The sequence below is a fragment of the Lissotriton vulgaris genome, chromosome 2_2 (genome assembly GCF_964263255.1).
Source record: "Lissotriton vulgaris chromosome 2_2, aLisVul1.2, whole genome shotgun sequence".
Classification (NCBI taxonomy): Eukaryota; Metazoa; Chordata; class Amphibia; order Caudata; family Salamandridae; genus Lissotriton; species Lissotriton vulgaris.
Window position 1 is genome coordinate 309,399,516 of NC_141688.1, and position 19,135 is coordinate 309,418,650.

Genomic DNA, 19,135 nt, shown 5'->3' on the forward strand with positions numbered 1-19,135 from the left:
TGTCCTTAGTGGCAATAATTGCAAAAAGTTAGTAAGTGGTACACTTCTGTGCAATGAAGTTATTTTACACGGGGCCTGTGACGGTTCTGCAAATAACCTTTCATGCCACCTGCACGCTTTACCCTCTCCTACGATAATACCAGTTTTCAGGCAGCTATCCAATGGCAGTTACGTTATGTTGAATGATCACAGCAGTGCAAAAAAACAATGGATTTGGGCCCAGATCTTTGGACTGGGGTGAATGTGTGACATTGGTCCACATTCGGTCCATCACCTGTTTTGTTTGCAAATTCCGCCATAAGTGCGCTGGGGATGCTCAGACGTGGGTCCCAGGCACTCCACACCACTGGAGTCAAGCTAGCCGGGCTGATGAGAGGTGTTACCTCGAAACCGGTCCGGTCCTCGGATGCTTGATTCCGTTCTGGGAAGGACATGGCTTTTGTAGTTCGGACTGGACTGTTCCCATGGGGCACAGGGTCAGAGCTGATTTGCATATCGCCATTGTCTAACCCAGGGTGGTGTGGAGTGCAAAAAAACGATGGATTTGGGCCCAGATCTTTGGACTGGGGTGAATGTGTGACATTGATCCACATTCGGTCCATCACCTGTTTTGTTCACAGCTGTTGTGGCATGTTGCCAGGAAAAAGTTCTTGTAACTGTGTCGTCCACGGTCACTTGTTGTATGTAAGTATTGTATCCAAAAACAGAGACAGAAATGAGTGACGGCTATATGGCCTTCACTGAATATCTCTTCTATACGAATTGATACTTTAAGCAGAATGAAAGCCATTCTTTTACAAAAACATGTGCAACTGACCTCGTCTGAAGAAACGTATGATCTGCAAGTAGCAAGGTCTTCGGCAGAGATACATGCATTATTATCAACAAACTGCCCAGTGCATTTCGCAGAAATGTTAAGCCAAATCTTAAACATGTCTGATACCAACGGCATCGCACATGTATTTAAGACAATTTTTTCTGGACTGTTAACACCATTTGAAGCAGTCCTCTGCATTTTTCCTAATTTTGTGCACTCTGTGTTCGGCGGCCTACCTCTCATCTTGGGACTAGTAGCAGGAATCCTATTTTTATTCCTTCTGCTCCGATAAGGCAAGTCCGGTCACCAGCAACACCGAAACTACCATGGAACAATGCCTCCTTGCAATGAGATATCGTGAAAGGATTTCACAGATTCTTGGCTTGGCTTGTTTAAGAGATCTGAACACAACCTTGTTTCTTTCGTTCAGACCAATCTGGCAAGATTGCATCTTACCTGTTCTTCGATGCCTGCTTGCGAAAAATAAGGAATCGCAAATAAGGAATAGCAAATGGCAATGCATCATTTATTTCGCAATTTTATTGAGAATCGGTAAAAATCGCAATTTTTACCGAATCGCAATAAAATTGCGAGTTTCAAATAGCGAATTCGCAATTCCCATTCATTCCTATGGGCTGAAATGCCCATAGGAATGAATGGGAATTGCGAATTCGCTATTTGAAACTCGCAATTCAACAAAGCATTTCAAGGGTGGAGAGGGGGGTCCAAATGACCCCCCCCTGCACCCATGAAATGCACTTTTACCTGTAAGTTACATAACACATGTCCTAAGGACATGTGTGTCTGTAAGTTAACAGTTTAAAAAATGCTTTTTTGTGCGTTTTTAAACAGTTTTGCAAATTACCACGAAGTTCAACTTCGTGGTAATTTGCACTTGCAATTTGTAAAATCGCAAATGTTTTGAGAATGATGCATTGCATTTAAGGAATCGCAAATTTGCGATTCCTTAAAAGCAATCGCATTTTTGGAATTCGCTAAAAATAGCGATTTTCCAAAAATGCTTGATGCATCCCAGAAACCAATTTAGGAAGTGCAAACGGCCGATTTTTGCGATTCGCACCGTTTGCACTTCCTAAAAAGGTTGATGCATCTAGGCATAGGACCCTAGTGTAACTTTTCCCGATTCATGCCCATATATAGGTATAAACCATCCAGTCCTTATATAGGCATAAAGAATCATTGCCTTATTTAGGTATAACCGGCGCAGCCCTAATACGGCATAGCTACTTCCAATAAACTCCGAGAATCCACATTGATTTCGTGGTAAAACCAGCCCTCAGCAGTCAGGAACCTCCCCCTGCTTGAAAACTGATTTATCCAAGAAATCTGGGAGTTTTCAAGGAACTAAGGCACTAGTGACGATATTATGTCCAATCTTACGTCAGACTCAGCACCTTCAGGGGTATAAATATGCCTACATTTGCCCAGTCAAACACACGGTGGTTCCGGAGCAGATCGGCTAACTACTTGCCCGACGCCCTGCTGATGCAAGTGCTGAAAGAAGCCGACCCTCCAACTGACGCACTGAAAAGATGCTGTCTTTTCTCCTGCCGAGAAATCCAGCTCCAGTGTTTCCAGGCTACCCTTGCGGGTTGCTGGGAGATCGAGTCCCGAGAGAGAGATACAAGACCTCTATCATTCTGAAACCAAGGTACGGAGCTGATTAGATACCTAGAGAATTCTTGAACAGATTCTTGGCAGAGAAATACTAAAACTTAATCCACTCCTTCCTCATACTAGGCTTAGGTTAGGTACACTGGGGTAGGCGCACGTTAGAAGCACCAGTTGGGTACTTTTAGCCATCATTTTATCACTGTATGTATTTTATGCATTTTATGTATTCTATGGTTATGGCTTAGAAACCATATCAAGCTTTTACAGTACTATTTTATAATACTATTCGTATTATATGCCTTGTACTTCTTAACTAGCATTTCAATTGTAGCAGTGGATTTCTTATGCTTAAGAAATAAGACTGTTCAATAAATACTTTTATTGAAAACGCCTGTCTCTCTATTTCTAAAGCAACTCTGGTGAAACGAAGTATGCACGATTGACTGAGTGAAATAGCCGTCTATTGTTACACGACTCTAGAGATACATTTAATTCTGGGGAAACAAAGTTGTCATGTTATATGGTTGTCAGAAGCGAATCCCTTCTTGTTTATTCGAGAAAGTTTCTAGTGACCTCTGAGCTAGCTGGCACTCACAATTAAGTCTAATATATTTGGCAGAGACCTAGTCGACTTCAGTCCTACGTCTAAGCTGCAGGGTATATTATTCAAATGTGCAAAGCCTATGGGGAATATAGGAACTACACTACATAGGTATATAAATGAATGTGCTACTTCAATAGAGGCATTATTTACATGATGAACCTTTGTTTCTGCTCTTCCTTGCCCACACGCCATTCTGAATGTTTTTTTTCATATTTAGCACCAAATCTTTTTCAGACATAAAATCTGAACATTTGTTTATGAGGAGCTGAAGCCCATTCGCAGTTCTAGATAAAAGAACTGCGTCATCTGCATAAAGTAGGATTGGAACACAACATTTACCAGCTTTTGGTGCGTTGGCATTTAATTTTTGTAACTCCTCGTCAACTCCGTTTATATACAATGAAAAAAGAAGAGGGGCAAGCACGCACCCCTGTCTAATTCCCTGTGTTACCCTAAAACTTGTTGAACACTCTCCATCTAACCCATAGCGAACTCTGGCGCTCAAGCGACTATACATTTGTGAGAGATATACAATAATGTCATTTCGTGTGCCCATATGAATCAATGTTTGCCACAGCTTGGAATGATGTACGAAATCAAAAGCACTGGTGAGGTCAAGAAAGCAAAGATGTAAGTGGCCCTTTTTTGCAATCGTGTATTTACCAATCAATACTTGCAAATTAATACATTGTTCTATTGTCCCTATTTCCCTACCAAAGCCATATTGTGTTTCAGTAAGAATATTTTGTTCCCCTACCCACAATTCCAGCCTTTCTAACAATATCCTGCCCATCAATTTGGAAGTTGTATCGAGGAGAGAGATCGGGCGATAACATTTAGCGTCACTTCTGTTACCCTTCTTAAATATCGGGATGATAATACTTTCAGTCCAAGTTCTCAGTATCAGACCCTCAGCAATATTTTTTGTAGTATAGGGGCCCAAAAACGTAATTTGGATTTGAAAATATCTATGGGGACCCCATTGACACCGGGTGCTTTTCTGTTTGCAATTTTTTCCAGGGCCAATGTAATTTCCTCAAGAATAATAGGATCCATATTTGGGGTGTCAATACTTATAACATTCTCATTTTTATCTGTTAATTCAGAAGTACCATTGGGATCACAATTTATTGTCTGAATTAAAAACCTTTATAAAGTGACTTATCCAATCTTGAGGCTGTACCAAACATTCAATTTTTACAGCACCACTATCTTTAAAGTATGGGTGCTTTATCTTTTTCCAAAAAAGAGATGAGTCCCTTGTATCTGCGGCCTACGTACGTTTTCCCATGCCTCATTTTGGATCTCCCTCTTTCTATTATCCATGGTCTGTTTATATATCATCCTACGGTTTTTGACCTGTTCTCTATTTCTAGGTTTGATTTTCAGAGCATTTCTTAATTTTCTGGTTTGCTTCCGTACATTCCGAGTCTAACCAGCTAACTAGTTACTTCCTTTTCTTATTGCTCTTTTTTTTAATCCCTGGGAAATTACAGAAGTAATGTTACAGAAAGCCCCAATGATCTGTTTATTGGTTGAATCCCCCTTATGACATATTTCTATATCATTATTACAATCAATCAGCAAGCTCTCCACGAATACATTTGGATTTATACCAGACCATTTTATCGAAATGCCGTTTTCTCCCTGCGTTATTATGGTCAGTGCTAGGCGTCGTCCTGTCTGGGGTATTTCATGTAATCTAACTGTTAAAAATAAGGGATGGTGGTCGCTTAAACAACTCTTTTTAACCTCTATTTTCACTATTTGATTTTGACCATGTGCCGAGATTAATATGTGATCAATAATTGAGCATTGACCATGCCCTATGAAGGTTGGTAGCTCTAAAATTCCCTCCGATAGCGACTGGTCCACCACTTCTAGGTTGTATTCATACATTGCCCTATTAATTGTTTCACCATAAGCATTATGTGAAAAATGTGTATCCCTATTCCCATATCCACATAATTTCCCATCCACGACACCACATCTCCTGATGTTAAAATCTCCAACCCAAATCAAAAAATAATCGCTCTCAACTTGGTTCAAGAAAATATCGAGCTCCTTCTCTAATGATAAGATTACTTGGTCTCGTGTTTTGTCGAAAACATTGTTATAAAAAGTAATTACCACAAAACACTGGGAATCATTAGAGTGTAACAACAACATTTGGAAATAGGGTGAGTTGATATAAGCTTTCTGTAAGGTTAACAGGCATGTAACAGAAAGTAAAACTGCTAAGCCACCCTTTGCCCTTCCTTTTCGTGAGGAGGTTGCTTGTGTATTAATTATTGAGAAACCATCAATATGGAAGGGTTTCTTGTGCCAGGTTTCCTGTATACAGATAATTTGTGAGTTTTTTAAAAAATTCCGGCCATAAATTAATATTTAATTTCTTATTTACGCCTGCAATGTTCCAAGATACTAAGGTCAAATTATATGATGTCACTCGGTTCGATGAGGCAGGCCTAGGGCTAGGTCAGTCACAAGGATCTAAAGTTAGCTAGCTCAAGAGTAGAGGCAAGGGATATGAGTGGGCCCTGCGAGCCATATTCAGAATTATTCCAATGTTTTATGTCTGGATCCCGGGTTATTGCCAGGTTCCTTGAAGATTGATCTAATGGCATAGTGATATTATTTGGGCCATTGGGATCGTTTGCCAGAATGTTACGGCCAATAGGATAGGGTTTGTAAAAGAAGCCTAGGGATAGAGCCATAATTTACGACTTTTGGCCATAGTGTGAATTATTAGTAGTGGAAAACAAAATCCTTTCTGCAAGGTGGGGTTGATTAAAATTAACGATTACACAGTCACCATAGAAAGGCTTGCGAGAGCTACCCGCCCAGTTAACCCTTCGCACCATATTTATGTATCTCTCGGCTCTTTTTCCCAGTGCCTTATTACATGTTAACCAATGTAGTACCTTGGTTTTCAATTGGGTAAAATCCTCCTTCATACCCTGGGGGAGAGTCGGCACATTCCCCAATACTACCAATAATGAGGTTGACTCTATGCATAAAATTCTTCAAGGCATCCTTTAGTACTTTTGTATTATGCTTCTCATGTCTATTGCTCCCTTGCTGACTTCGTGCACCCGAACTTTCTTCTAAACCTAAAGTTGTACCTGGGTCAATAGCAGTATGCAATGTAGATGGGGGCGAGGCCGGTCGGGAGTGTACTTTATTACTCGGTGGACTTGATGTGGGGTGTGGATTATCCTTAAAGATTGTATGTAAGGCTCCTGGGTTTGAACTATCCCGTAGTAAAGGAGCCGTCAAAGGATTTTTCTCTGCCCCCCCTTAGCGTTCTATTAGTAAATTTAAAAATACTTCTTTCGATCGAGGTCAACCGCTGAATAATTGGGTCTAACTTAGGGTGGCGGGCGGGCAAAGCCCGCCCGCCATCCTAATGAGGCCCTATCGGAAAACGGGACCGCCCGCCTTAAGGGCGGGGGTCCTGGGGGTGCCATTCGGATGCGCCCGCCACAGTGGCGGGCACATTCTGTATTCTCAGCATTGTGGCGAGCGGGGCTCTCTGCACCGCCCGCCACAATGCTGACAATACATCAAAGCATTTTCATTTGCAAAGCGGCAGGTACCGCGTGGTGCCTGCCGCTTTGGAAACGAAAATGAAGGGGGGTACCACAGGTACCCCCCGTGTGCACTCCCCATTCACCTTCACTCTGGGGGCCCGCAGGTGGCCCCCAGAGTGAAGACCGCCTGCCTTTCCGTGGCGGAAAGGCATGGCACTCTTGCCATCGTAATATGGCTGGTGGTGTCTAATAGACACCGCTACCATATTAAACATTTTCCGCCCCGGCCGCAAGGCGGAAAAGTGGAGGGCGGTGTTTTCTACCGCAGTGGTCCCCCCGCCATACTAATATGGCGGGGGGGTACAGGGAAGAATGGCGGGCGGATTGCCCCCGCCAGGCTGGTGGTGGCTACCGCCAGCCTGGCTGGGCAATCCGCCCGCCATCCTAATGGTCCCCTTAGTGTTCATGATGTATTTAAGCATTTTCTGCATAGATTCAAGAAATAACTTTATATCTTCATTTGTCAGTCCCTGGATTATCGATATATTCTTAGGAATGTAATCCGCCCTTGGCCTTTTTGCCGTCCCTCCAGGTTGTTAACCTTTTCTTTTAACACCCGGCCCTTGGTTAACACACTCCACCCCTCCTGGCCTCCCACGAGTAAGTGGTCGATTAATAGATGAATTTGAAAGGAGACCAGTATTTTCAGCCCCCACAGAACTATTAGATACAATTGCATTTGAACCCCCCCCCCCCCCCCCCCCCCCCGCAATAGTTATGATGGTGGGACTAAGGGGTATCTGTTAAAGACTGGGCGCACTGTCTGGTGATTCTAGGTCTAGTAGTCCCGAATTATTAAGTAAGTCAACGCTATTGTCCACACAGGAGGAATTGTGGCTGAAGGTTGTGAAAGATGGTAGGATACAATTTCTTAACCCGCAACAGGAGCAAAAGGTGCTGCGTGCAACGTTTCTCAGCAGAGAGGAGAATGATTTTTGCAGCTGTTCTTTTGCATACACGTAAACATAAATGTAAACAGAAGCTAGCGGCTTGAATGTTATGGCAATTCGTTGGATTCTCCACATTTCTGTATAGGTGTATAGTACAGTGCTTATAAACTGTAGATTATGTGTCACAATCAAGTCTGATGTTCGGTATGGAAGTCCAACCCCCCCACCTTATGGTCAGAAAAGGGGAATTTCCCAACACAAAATATCCGCAGGCCAAAAAAGTAAGCCCATTCCGGCCTCCTTCGGGCTCTTCAGACGGGCCCGCCCTTGGCCCGCGAGCGTCCCGCTCCGCGGAGGTAGAGGCAGTGCTTTATGTGGGATGTTGATTCAAGCGACTCGGTACGTACCTGAGTAGGAAGCGTTGCACCCTGGGGCTAGTAGTCCCCTAGCAGGATGTTGAAGGCAGGACAAGTGCAGACGCGTGGGTTCCCTGGGACTCCTGTCCCACCAGGGATTACGGCAAGGTAGCAATTATACCAGGCCCAGGGTAACAAGAAAAGCAGCAAAACGGACAGAGCAGGATCCTTACCGTGTTCAAGGTGCGCTGCAGTGCAGGTCGGGAAAGTTAGCCCCTACTATAATACGGCTGCAGAGGCCATTCTAGGTACAGTGCCCGGGAGAAGCAAAGGGCATGTGCGCCCATATGGTCCAACCCCCTCCCATGCACTTTACTTTGCAGAAGGAGCCTCAGACACTTGTGTGGCTCTTTCCATAATACACGGGCATTATCTTTAGGGGACATTCCCTCTTTAGCATGGGCGCGTGGCCCCATGCTAATTAGGTAAACACTTTGTCTCTCTGGTTGTGTCATATTATAAATGTGGGCGCAGAGGCAAAGAAATCGTCAAGTGGCGCACTCACTGTGTTCCAGAAAGAGGAAGTGCACCATCAGCGCACCCATGAGGAGGCCCTCTGAAAGGGGATATACCCTGAAGGTATGTTCACTAACGAACTGCACCCACCTGTAGGACTTTCTCTGTCCCACTTGAAAGTGCAGGCTGGTTGCCTCCTGCGCTGTGAAAGGTGAGCTGGCTTCTTCCATCTGCTCTAGTGAGCTGCCCCAGACAATGCGAGTTCGCTGCTGCCCTGCTGACAGCGACATGTATGTAATAGGGGGCTTCCTTCCTATTTGCACCCGGCGCACCTATTTAAAGGTGTGCCATGGACCAAAAAGGGGCACTGCACCTATTTTGTAATACGGCCCCAGGGGTTTGGAATATTTGCAACCCACTCTAGTGAATCATTCACAATTGGGCTGGACTGGACAGATGACTATTGACGCTGTCTTCTGCTGTGTGAAAAATCAATGTTCATGCGCACCATTCAGGCCTCTTTAATGCTGAGCCTAAAACTGCCTTATGATTTACTGTGTTGAAACTGCAATGTATGTGTAAAAGATTCATTGTATTATACCTCCATGTGGGTCGGTCATCTTCTCTCTTGTCAGTTGTCTCTATTCAGTCTTTAATCTTTATTTGGTAATTAAGCTTCTGTTCCTGTGCCGGATGAGCTATTTCTTTCTTTGCTGATAGCTTTTGTTTTCTGCTTGACAGGTTTCTTCTCCAGTCCCTGGAAGACTTGGACAACAGCTTAAGAAAGGTGGATTCCCGTCTATTTGTTGTGCGGGGTCAGCCAGCAGATGTCTTTCCCCGACTTTTTAAGGTAAGAAAAATTCTCCTCCTGCTTCTTCTCGTTTTTTAGTCGGCATCCCTTGCTTTCACTGGTGAGTGACTGGCTCGTTTTAGATTTTGGTATTGCAAAGCTTAAACTTCTGGGGTGATGTGACCTTGCTTACCTGATCAATCAATCAATCAATCAATCAATCACAGACATTTATATAGCGCACTACATACCCGGAAGGTCTCAAGGCGCTAGGGGGGGGGGGGGGGGAGTGCTGCTACTGCTCGAAAAGCCAGGTCTTGAGCTTCTTCCTGAAGGAGAGGTGGTCTTGGGTCAGGCGCAGGTCGGTCGGGAGGGAGTTCCAGGTCTTGGCGGCCAGGTAGGAGAAGGACCTTCCTCCTGTTGTCGTTCTTCGGATGCGGGAGACGGTGGCGAGGGCGTGGCTGGCTGATCGGAGATGTCGTTTGGGAGCGTAGAAGTTGATGCAGTTGTTGAGGTAGCTCGGTCCTTGGTCGTGTAGGGCTTTGTGTGCGTGGGTGAGGAGGCGGAAGGTGATTCTTTTGTTGACGGGGAGCCAATGGAGGTCTCTCAGATGTCCGGAGATGTGGCTGTGTCGTGGGATGTTGAGGATGAGTCTGGCTGAGGCGTTCTGGATCCGCTGAAGTCTCTTCTGGAGCTTGGCGGTGGTTCCGGCATAGAGGGCGTTGCCGTAGTCCAGTCGGCTGGTGACGAGGGCCTGGGTGACCGTCTTCCTGGTCTCGGTGGGGATCCACCGGAAGATCTTCCGCAGCATGCGCAGGATGTTGAAGCATGACGAGGAGACGGCGTTGACTTGTCTGGTCCAAGATGAAGCCCAGGTTGCGTGCGTGGTCTGTCGGTTTGGGTGCGCTGCCTAGGGCGGGGGGCCACCAGGAGTCGTCCCAAGCGGAGGGCGAGGAACCCAGGATGAGGACTTCCGTCTTGTCTGAGTTCAGTTTCAGGCGGTTGGTCGTCATCCACTCGGCTACGTCTTTCATCCCTTCGTGAAGGTTGGCTCTGGCGGCGGCGGGGTCGTTGGTCAGGGAGAGGATCAGCTGGGTGTCGTCAGCGTAGGAGATGATGTTGAGGTTGTGTTGGCGTGCGATGGCCGCGAGGGGGCTCATGTAGACGTTGAAGAGGGTGGGGCTCAGCGAGGATCCTTGAGGGACGCCGCAGATGACTTCGGTGGCCTCTGACTTGTACGGTGGTAGACGGACTCTCTGTGTTCTTCCGTCGAGGAAGGAGATGATCCACTCTAGTGCCTTCTCCTGGATTCCTACGTTGCTAAGGCGCTGCACTAGGGTGCGGTGGCAGACAGTGTCGAATGCCGCGGAGAGGTCTAGGAGGATAAGGGCCGCTGTTTCACCGTTGTCCAGCAGGGCTCGGATGTCATCGGTGGCAGCGATGAGGGCGGTCTCGGTGCTGTGGTTGGCTCGGAAACCAGACTATGAGGGGTCGAGGGATCCATTCGTCTCGAGGAAGGCGGCCAGCTGCTTGTTGACGGTCTTCTCGATGACTTTGGCTGGGAACGGGAGGAGCGAGATGGGGCGGTAATTCTTGAGTTCGGTGGGATCCGCTGTAGGTTTCTTTAGTAGGGCGCTGAGTTTGGCGTGCTTCCAGCTCTCCGGGAAGGTGGCGGTGTCGAAGTCGAATCCATATTTATTGCATGGCTCAGCCGTTTAATTAGTTGGTCACCAGATGTCAGGCAGTTAGTTGTTTGTGACAGTTGAGGGCCTAATTTCTGAATCTCTGTTTATCCTTTAAAAAGATACCTGTTCATAAACCTAAACTCAGGGGATCCATGTGGAGGCCAAGGGCCCAGCTTAACAAACTGCTGCTGGAAACATCACAATTTACATATGTCCTGTGCTGACAGAGGTAATGCGCTGTCCCTACTGACACCTTGCATAAAACTTTGCAAACCTTGCATAACTAGGGACTATGGAGTCACTCATCACACCCGGTATATTTCTTTTGGTCCCCAGGTAGTGAAGGAATACCTTCCTGTCATGCAGAGGAGGGAAACCTGCTTGATATCTTACATGAAAAGGGGTATGCTGACAGGCAGTCACAGCAGCCAATCAAAGGAGGCAGGATCGCCCACTGCCTGGCATACCACCACAGATTTGTCCCAGGTGCATTTTTAGAAAGGCAGTACAAAATAAAAGTCAATTTAAGGTACTTTAAAGTATAGAGGTGATTCCTCATTAGAGCTCCCGGCTAAGCATGGGCGAATTTTGCGAATCTCGCGTTCGCGAATTTTGCGGATTTGCGAACTCGCAATCCGCAAAATCCGCGAATTCTCGCGAATTTGCGGATTTTTTTTTTTTTTTGTGTTTGCGCAGGTTTCTGCCAGTTCGCGAGGGTTTTGTACAATGTCGCAAATTGCGAACTTACCTGTCGGGTCGCAAGTTTCGCGAACTTGTTGTTTCTACGTGTTCAGCCTGTTTGGGACACTCTTCTTCATCACTGCCACTCTCTGTCACCACTGCCACTCTCTGACTACTCATGCCACCCTCTGGCCCACCCATGCCACCCTCTGTTTCATCACAGCACCCTCTGGTTGTCCAGTCAGTGTACATTATTGTGGCAACGCAAGCACACCTTCCCTGCCTCAAGTGACCTGAATTAATTTGGGGCTGATTAATGTGTCACAGAATATTTTTTTAGCTGGCACCTGCTTCCTTAGTGCTTCCTGATTAGTGAACTTTTGCACTTGCTAAGTGCTTTCATTGTTGCAAAATTAGTTACAACACCTGCCCTGCCCCAACTGACAATAATGAATTAGGGGCTGATTAATGGATTTGAACTGCCAGCCTGGCTCCTGCTTGTCTCCCTTAGCTGTAATTCAGGACCTTTGTGGCATATGTGTAACTATTCTGAGGTTCAGAGCAGGGTCACATAATAGTTGCAACTGGCAACTGAACTCTGGAGGGGCCCCTCAGCAAGCACTACAGGAAATGGCTACTAATGATGAGCCTGAACTTTTGAACCTGGTAAGTAGTTACTTTCAGTTTGCTAAAATCGTATTTCTGCAATTTTGCACTTATTCGCGGGGCGCGAACTCACGCGAACAGTGCGAGCAGTGCGAGCAAAATCCGCTGCTCGCGGATTTGCGGATTTTGCGGGAGATTCGCGAATCTCGCGGATTGCGGATTTCCCGAAAATCCGCAAAATCCGCGAGCGAAACGGATTTTCCGCCCATGCTTACTCCCGGCCTGACAGGCCCCTGTGGATGCCCCTGTGGATGCCCCTGCGCTCTGGGCGTGGTATTTACCTTTAAAGATTGTGAGCAGAGCAGCATTTCCAAACACCACCAGACCGCTGTGTTACTTTCTGTTGGTGAAGGACAGCAATCTAGAGGCACTTGCACAGAGATACACAGGCACCGACAACAGTGACAAACACTGCAGGACTGGTTAGTAAAGCTTATGTGGTTTCTGTGTTGAAATAATGCAAATTTGTTCGGTGTCTTTAGTTTTCCTTCTTTAAATACGATGATCCAAATCAAACTACAGGAAAGATTGGTTGCAAACCTGTCTTACTGAGATGGGAGCTACTGTGCGTGGGATGGCAGAGATTCTCGGGTGAAAGGAGAGCCATTTTGCAGAAGGTTCCCAGTCTCTCAGTAGGTTACCCAAGGCAGCTTGCAGGATCGGTGCTAAACCTTCAGGTGGGACTTTTTCCAGCATTCAGTCTTAACTGCATGTTCTGCTATCACCTTCGCTGGAAATGTTGAATTCGAGCATTAGGATGTCTGGCGAAAGCACTGAGTACTTGACGCTAATGAGGTCATTTCCTCTAGTATAATAATGAGACGCAGAGTGCGCTCAGCTCTGATAATTTCGGAATGTAAGAGTTGGATTGGACAATATCTTTATCTTTTTCTTTTAGCTTAGGGACCCCATGTGAGTGCTTTTTTTGAAGTTGTTTCTCCATAGTGTGCTTCTCTCCCTCCGTTTATGTTGCTTTCTCATGTGTATTCTTTTCTCGCCCTGCGCTTCATGTTGCTCTCACAAGTGTGTGCCTCCCTTTGTCCTGGTGTTGCTCTCTCCCCGTGCGCATCTCCTCCACCCTCCTGATTGATCCTTCCCTCATGCTCTTCTATTCCCTTACTTACCCCCTCACGTGCTACCCCAGCCCGCTCCTCCGCTGCCTCCCTCCACTTCTCCCGGGTCCTATTTTTTTTCCTTCATTTATTTTTTTCTTAGAAGGGATGGGCAGCAATTTGCTGCTGGCTCTTCCGCTCTATAACTTGAAGTGCTTTCGCGGTTTTTCATTTTCATGTTTTTTTATTTACCGATCCATATGAGATTAGTGAATAAAAAAATGGTGCTCCCATCAGCTGCATGTGTTAGGACAGGTGCGTGCAGCATACCTCCTGATGCATCTGTGTGCATACAAAATGTATATTCAATTCAATTTAATAATCTGTATTTCGATTTTAAAAACCATAAAAGATTACATGCTATGTAAAGTATTCATACAACAATACTTCAAGGCGTAACCCGCCCGACCGAACGCAATTTGATTAGTAATCAATGTCCCAAAATAAGAACTTTCTTGAGATTTAAAAAGACAATAAATATAGATATAAATAATATAAAATCCCCTCAACAAGACCATTTTACAATAAATTCACAATGTTAATATTACTTCAAATCACAAGTTGTAAGGGGAGTTATTTCCTTTATAAAATGCATTTAATAGCTCTATCAAAAATATGTACAAGGTTCCATGGTAATCAACTAAAGATTTACATCTAGGTGTGTATCTATTACTTAATTGACATGCACTTGATTAAAGAAATGCCTAGGATTTCAGTCCCATTCTCTTTCTTATTAGGTCGACTCAAAAAGGTATCTGCTTACACTAAACACAATTGATTGTGTAGCGTCTGTTTGCAATTTTCTTTCCGCCGCTTTACAAAATGTATATACAATTGTAATGGTGGGATGCACACCTCTGTTTTAACGTGTAATCCATGTTTCTCCAATGATTGTCCTAGAATGCGTGCGCATCGGTTGGGTGCCAAGCCCAAACAGCATCTCGGTTTAACGCAACACTGAGTGGGGCAACATTTTGCCCCAAACCGATCTCACAGCGAAGTTGTGCCTCAATGGCAAAAAATGATATTCGCTATTAAGCTCCAAATTTCCTCCATTTGAACCATATTCTCCTCCATCCTTTTTATTCTTCTGTTATTCATCCGCATTAAGTTTCAATCCACACATGGGATATTCTGCCATTTTTCACGTTTCCAATGCTGAAGCTTTGCCCAACCGGACCTCTTGCTAAAGCACGACAAATGCAGCAGTTCATTCAAAGCAGCGTTTATTTAAAAAAGACCCAATGCATTTTTGGCTACAAGCGCACTTCGTCAGGGGACTCTCTTTAAGTCATTGCTCACTTTTTTCTTCTGCAAATGTTGATGCTGTACAACATGTACACAAGGCAGTGGTAGAGCCAATATGTCTCAAAAGCGAGACATGTTGGCTTTGCCAATGCTTGTATTGGGTTTTTGGTGCCTAAAATAAGACTGATTTGTAAAGTTGATCCACCTTTTCTCCTAAAACGGTTGACTAGTCCTGCTATGCCTTTGTGACCATCTGCAGCAGATCTCATGCTTGAGAAAGGAGCAAACATAACCCTGTTTCTGTTAAGAGTGCTTTTACATTTCTAAATGAGCCTGGTTGTGTCTCCGCCAGTCTGTGTATCTGTCAACTCTCTTCTCAAGTCTAACAGTGTGGCGGAAGAGGGTTGAGGCTTTAACTTTGTGTTGGAGATTAAGCGCCACATACCTCTTGTCACTAAGGAGGCAGTCTGTGTCGCGCTGGCGTGGTTACTTCCCTGCCAGTGCCGGCCTTTGTGTGGAGTCCTCTGAGGTGAATCCGCATGTCTTTGGTGGCAATCTGTAAAGCTGCCATGTGGGCTCCTGTGCACACCTCAAGAATAGCCTGCTGGGTGCTCCTTAACGAGGAGATACTTCATTCCACCACCTCTCGCCGGGTCTAGTAGTGGATTCTGTTGGCAATGAATATTCCTTCAGTCAGGGCAGTGGCAGCTGGGCTCAGCAGGACGGGAGAAGTCCTTCAGCTGGTCTAAGGGGACAGCCTTATTAATCTATTTCCATGTTTACCTTTTCTGAAGTGGGTCGACTTCATTTACATCAAACTAGAGCTAATAAACATCAGAGTGTACTGTCAAGGAGGGATTTCAAACATTGTAACTTATGAATGTTTATGCATGGATCCGGTAAGTAACAGAATCTCAGATCTTCTGTTGACTGCATCTGTGTACTGTCAAAAGTGGCGCTGTGTTCATTTCTTCATGGCGCTAATTGGTCGCAATAAACCTACATGCTCAGAAGGTGTGAGTACATTGCTTGATTGGTGGCTTGTCCTGCTTGCTCTTTATTCTTGTAGGGCTGAGTGTCAAAGCTGATAGAAATGCTGTTTTTTTTTTATAAGATCCTACTTTGAAAGGCCTGCACCTGAGAATTAAAAGCAGAGCCATTTGTTCGGCAAACCTCTCTGTAAACCTCCGTCTGCCAGTTTCCGTGGAGTGTATTTGAAGGAGCTCGCCGGGGTACCGATGATTCTTGCTGGGAGTGTGCTGCTGACCTCTTAGAGAAGGGTGTTACTATGGAGACCACTGGTTTGAGCGCAGCTCGCTGCTCTCGCAAAAGTAGGCCACGAAATCAGAGAACAGAACAGCCCCGGGGCAGTGTGGGGGCGTCATGGAGTGTGCATGTGACCGGAGGGGTCTCACGGAGTGCATGTGGCAAAGCCGTCCCACGTTCAGTTATTATAGCACCGGTGTCCCTCCCAGCTGCTTCTGGCACAAACTGATCATCTTCTAGAATGATTGGCTGCAGGCAGTGCCACCGAGAAATTAAACACACTGCTCTCTTCAGCTTAGTACTACTGTTCATTTCCTTACTCCCGGTGCCAACTCAAAGGGTACAGAAGGCCACGAATCTGGAGCTAGCTTTCTTTCTAAACAAAACATATCTTCTAGACTCCTCTCAGTTTGGATTCAGTTGCAATCACGGTACCGAATCAGCACAGATTGTGGCCACTGAGGAACTCAGGGCGTTTCTGGATAACGGCAGTAAAGCAGTACTCATACGGTTTGACCTAGCGGCCATGTGCGAGGCCGCGTTTGACGCTGTCAATCAAAATGTGCTCCTCGATTCTCTTCATTTATTTTTATTTTATTTTATACGTTTTATATAGCGCTAGCTAGAGAGGGGGTATCAGAGCGCTTCACATACATAAGTGCATAACATATCATGACAGAGGGATGCATACAGATAAAAGCCAAACATTATAAGTAGTCGTACATTGCATAGCAGGACATAACAGTGCATGAGGATATTAGCAACACATTATAATTTTGCATGCAGTGAAGGATAGAGGGGGAGCCCACGAGGTTGAAAGCAGTCCAATCTCTACTTATTCATGATGGACAAATAAGCAGGGAGGCAACTAGGTGTTAGAATTGGGGTCTCTAGTTGGCACAGGTAGGTACTTGTGGCAAATAGGGACCCTCTCCTCTAGTCAGGATAAGAGGGTACTCTCCCAAAATAACCCCTGCTCACCTCTAGGTAGCTTGGCGTGAGCAGTCAAGGCTTATTTCAGAGGCGTTTTAGGTTAAGCATTTGTGAACCCATACAGTAATCAAGTGACAACACCACAAATGGACACCACACTGGTAGTATATCAAAAATAGTTAGCTTTTATATAAAGACTTAGCACAAGACCAAATAACGACAAAATATTCCACAATACTATTAGCACTAAAGAGTTCTTGTTAAAATGCGTATGTTTAGGGTTTTGTGCGATTCGTACTCTTTGTCCGGCTCTCACGGCAATGAAAAATAGCACAAAGAGTCTAATGAGCGCAGCGGACTCTTCAGTCCGGTGCGTTCAGGATGGGGTTCGAGTCGTACACAGTACACAGTGTGAGGCGTCCAGCACGGACGATGCGTTGCAAAAAGAAAGCGATGCACGATGCGTTGGTCGGCCAGTCACGGTGCGAGCTCCGGCTCGTTGAGGTCGTCTGTCCGAGTCGTAGAGCGTAGAGCCGCGTTGATTGAGGCGGACGGTGCTTTCAGCTTACGTTGCGGCGTACGAGACGTATTGCGGGAGCTGCATTGTTTAGTCCTTGATGCGGTGCGAGGCAGTGCGACGCGGACGTGCGAAGGGTACCCCTCTCCAGGTGAGATCGGCAGACTCGAACTCAGCGGCAGTGTACGGGTCGTTCCTACCAGGATGACTCGATGGGGCGAAGCGTTGTACGTTGCGTTGTCGGCCAGTCACGGTGCGAGCTAAGGCTCGTTGATGTCGTGGTTACGAGTCGTTTTGGGCACAAAGTCACGTTCATTGAGGCGGACGGGCGGAGTACGGTGCTTTGCAGGACACGGGTCGATTGTACGAGGCGTACACAGCTCCCGGCCTCGCCAGCTACGGAAAACAGCGTTTCCCACAGCTTTTCATCAAGGCAGGTGAAGTCCACTGGTCCTGGGACTTCGTTCAGGGGGCAAGCTCGCTTCCAAGCCCTTGGTGATCTTTTGGCACAAGTTGAAAATAAAGTCTTTCAGTCTCTCTCCTCTCCTTTATCAGCAAGGCAACCAATGCAGGCCAATCCCCCAGGTCAGGGACAGTATTCCTCCGTTAGCTTTCCCAGTTCCTTCTCTTCAGGCAGAGGTTTCTTCTTGTCAAATCTGGATCTAATTTCTTGGGAGCAGGGTCCCAATACTTATAACCCGAAATCCTTCGTTCCTCTGGGGTAGAGGGGCCTTTGCTCAGCCAAAACCAGGGCTTGAGCACTTTGTTGATAGGACTCTGACTTCCTGTTCAGGGAGCAGGCTAGAGACATCAGACTGCTCTGGAGGTGAAGCCAGCATTGTGGTGCAGAGGCACAGTCCTATTCAGAGCCCAGGTGCACTCCTCCCACCCATCTGGATGTAAATCTCTCTATTCGCCACCAGGCTACCCAGCCCTGCCCTCTGGAATTCCCCAGCCCTGTCACTCACAGAAACCAGACAGCAGATACACATCCTAGCAGAGGCGGGCTGAAATGGTTCGGCAAGCGAATACCTACTTTCTAAAAGTGGTATTTGCAAACACAGAATATTAAAATAAACTTTACAAAAAGATGTATTTTATTATTCTGAGTTCAGACATACTAAACTCGAATTTCTACCATGTTCCCTGAGTCTGTTAGGATATAGAATGTAGCAAGTCTAACAGCCCATTCTGGCATATGGAGAACAGGTAAATGCAAAAACCAAAGTTGATGGACAGAATGCAGAACAATGTCATACATTCACCCCAGTACAGAGATCTGGGCCTAAATCCATCATTTTTTTGCACTCCACACCACCCCAGTTCAGACATGGCCATATGCAAATCAGTCTGACCCTGTGCCTCATGGGAACAGTCCACCCCGAACTGCCAAGCCATGCCTTCCCTGGACCGGAAACAAGCTTCTGAGGACCGGTTTCTGGCATTCCAGCCGTCTTCAGCCCGGCTTGCTTGAATCCAGTGGTGTGGAGAGCATGGGACTCGTGTCTGAGCATACCCATCCCACTCAGGGTGACAAATGCAAAAACCACAGTTGATGGACAGAATGCCGACAATGTCATACATTCACCCCAGTACAGAGATCTGGGCCTAAATCCATCGTTTTTTTGCACTCCACACCACCCCAGTTCAGACATTGCCATATGCAAATCAGTCTGACCCTGTGCCTCATGGGAACAGTCTGGCCCGAACTGCCAAGCCATGCCTTCCCTGGACCGGAAACAAGCTTCCGAGGACCGGTTTCTGGCATTCCAGCCGTCTTCAGCCAGCTTGCTTGAATCCAGTGGTGTGGAGAGCCTATGGAGAAC

General features: G+C 46.1%; 1 protein-coding gene across 1 annotated transcript in view; it reads left to right on the forward strand.

Annotated features, from left to right (window-relative positions):
* The window catches only part of CRY2 (cryptochrome circadian regulator 2), a 211,587-nt gene that overhangs the window by 24,212 nt on the left and 168,240 nt on the right, over positions 1-19,135 (forward strand). Inside the window, exon 2 of the mRNA XM_086959640.1 lies at positions 9,153-9,261. Within this exon, the coding sequence (XP_086815766.1) occupies positions 9,153-9,261 (109 nt within the window). The remainder of the gene's footprint in view (positions 1-9,152; positions 9,262-19,135) is intronic.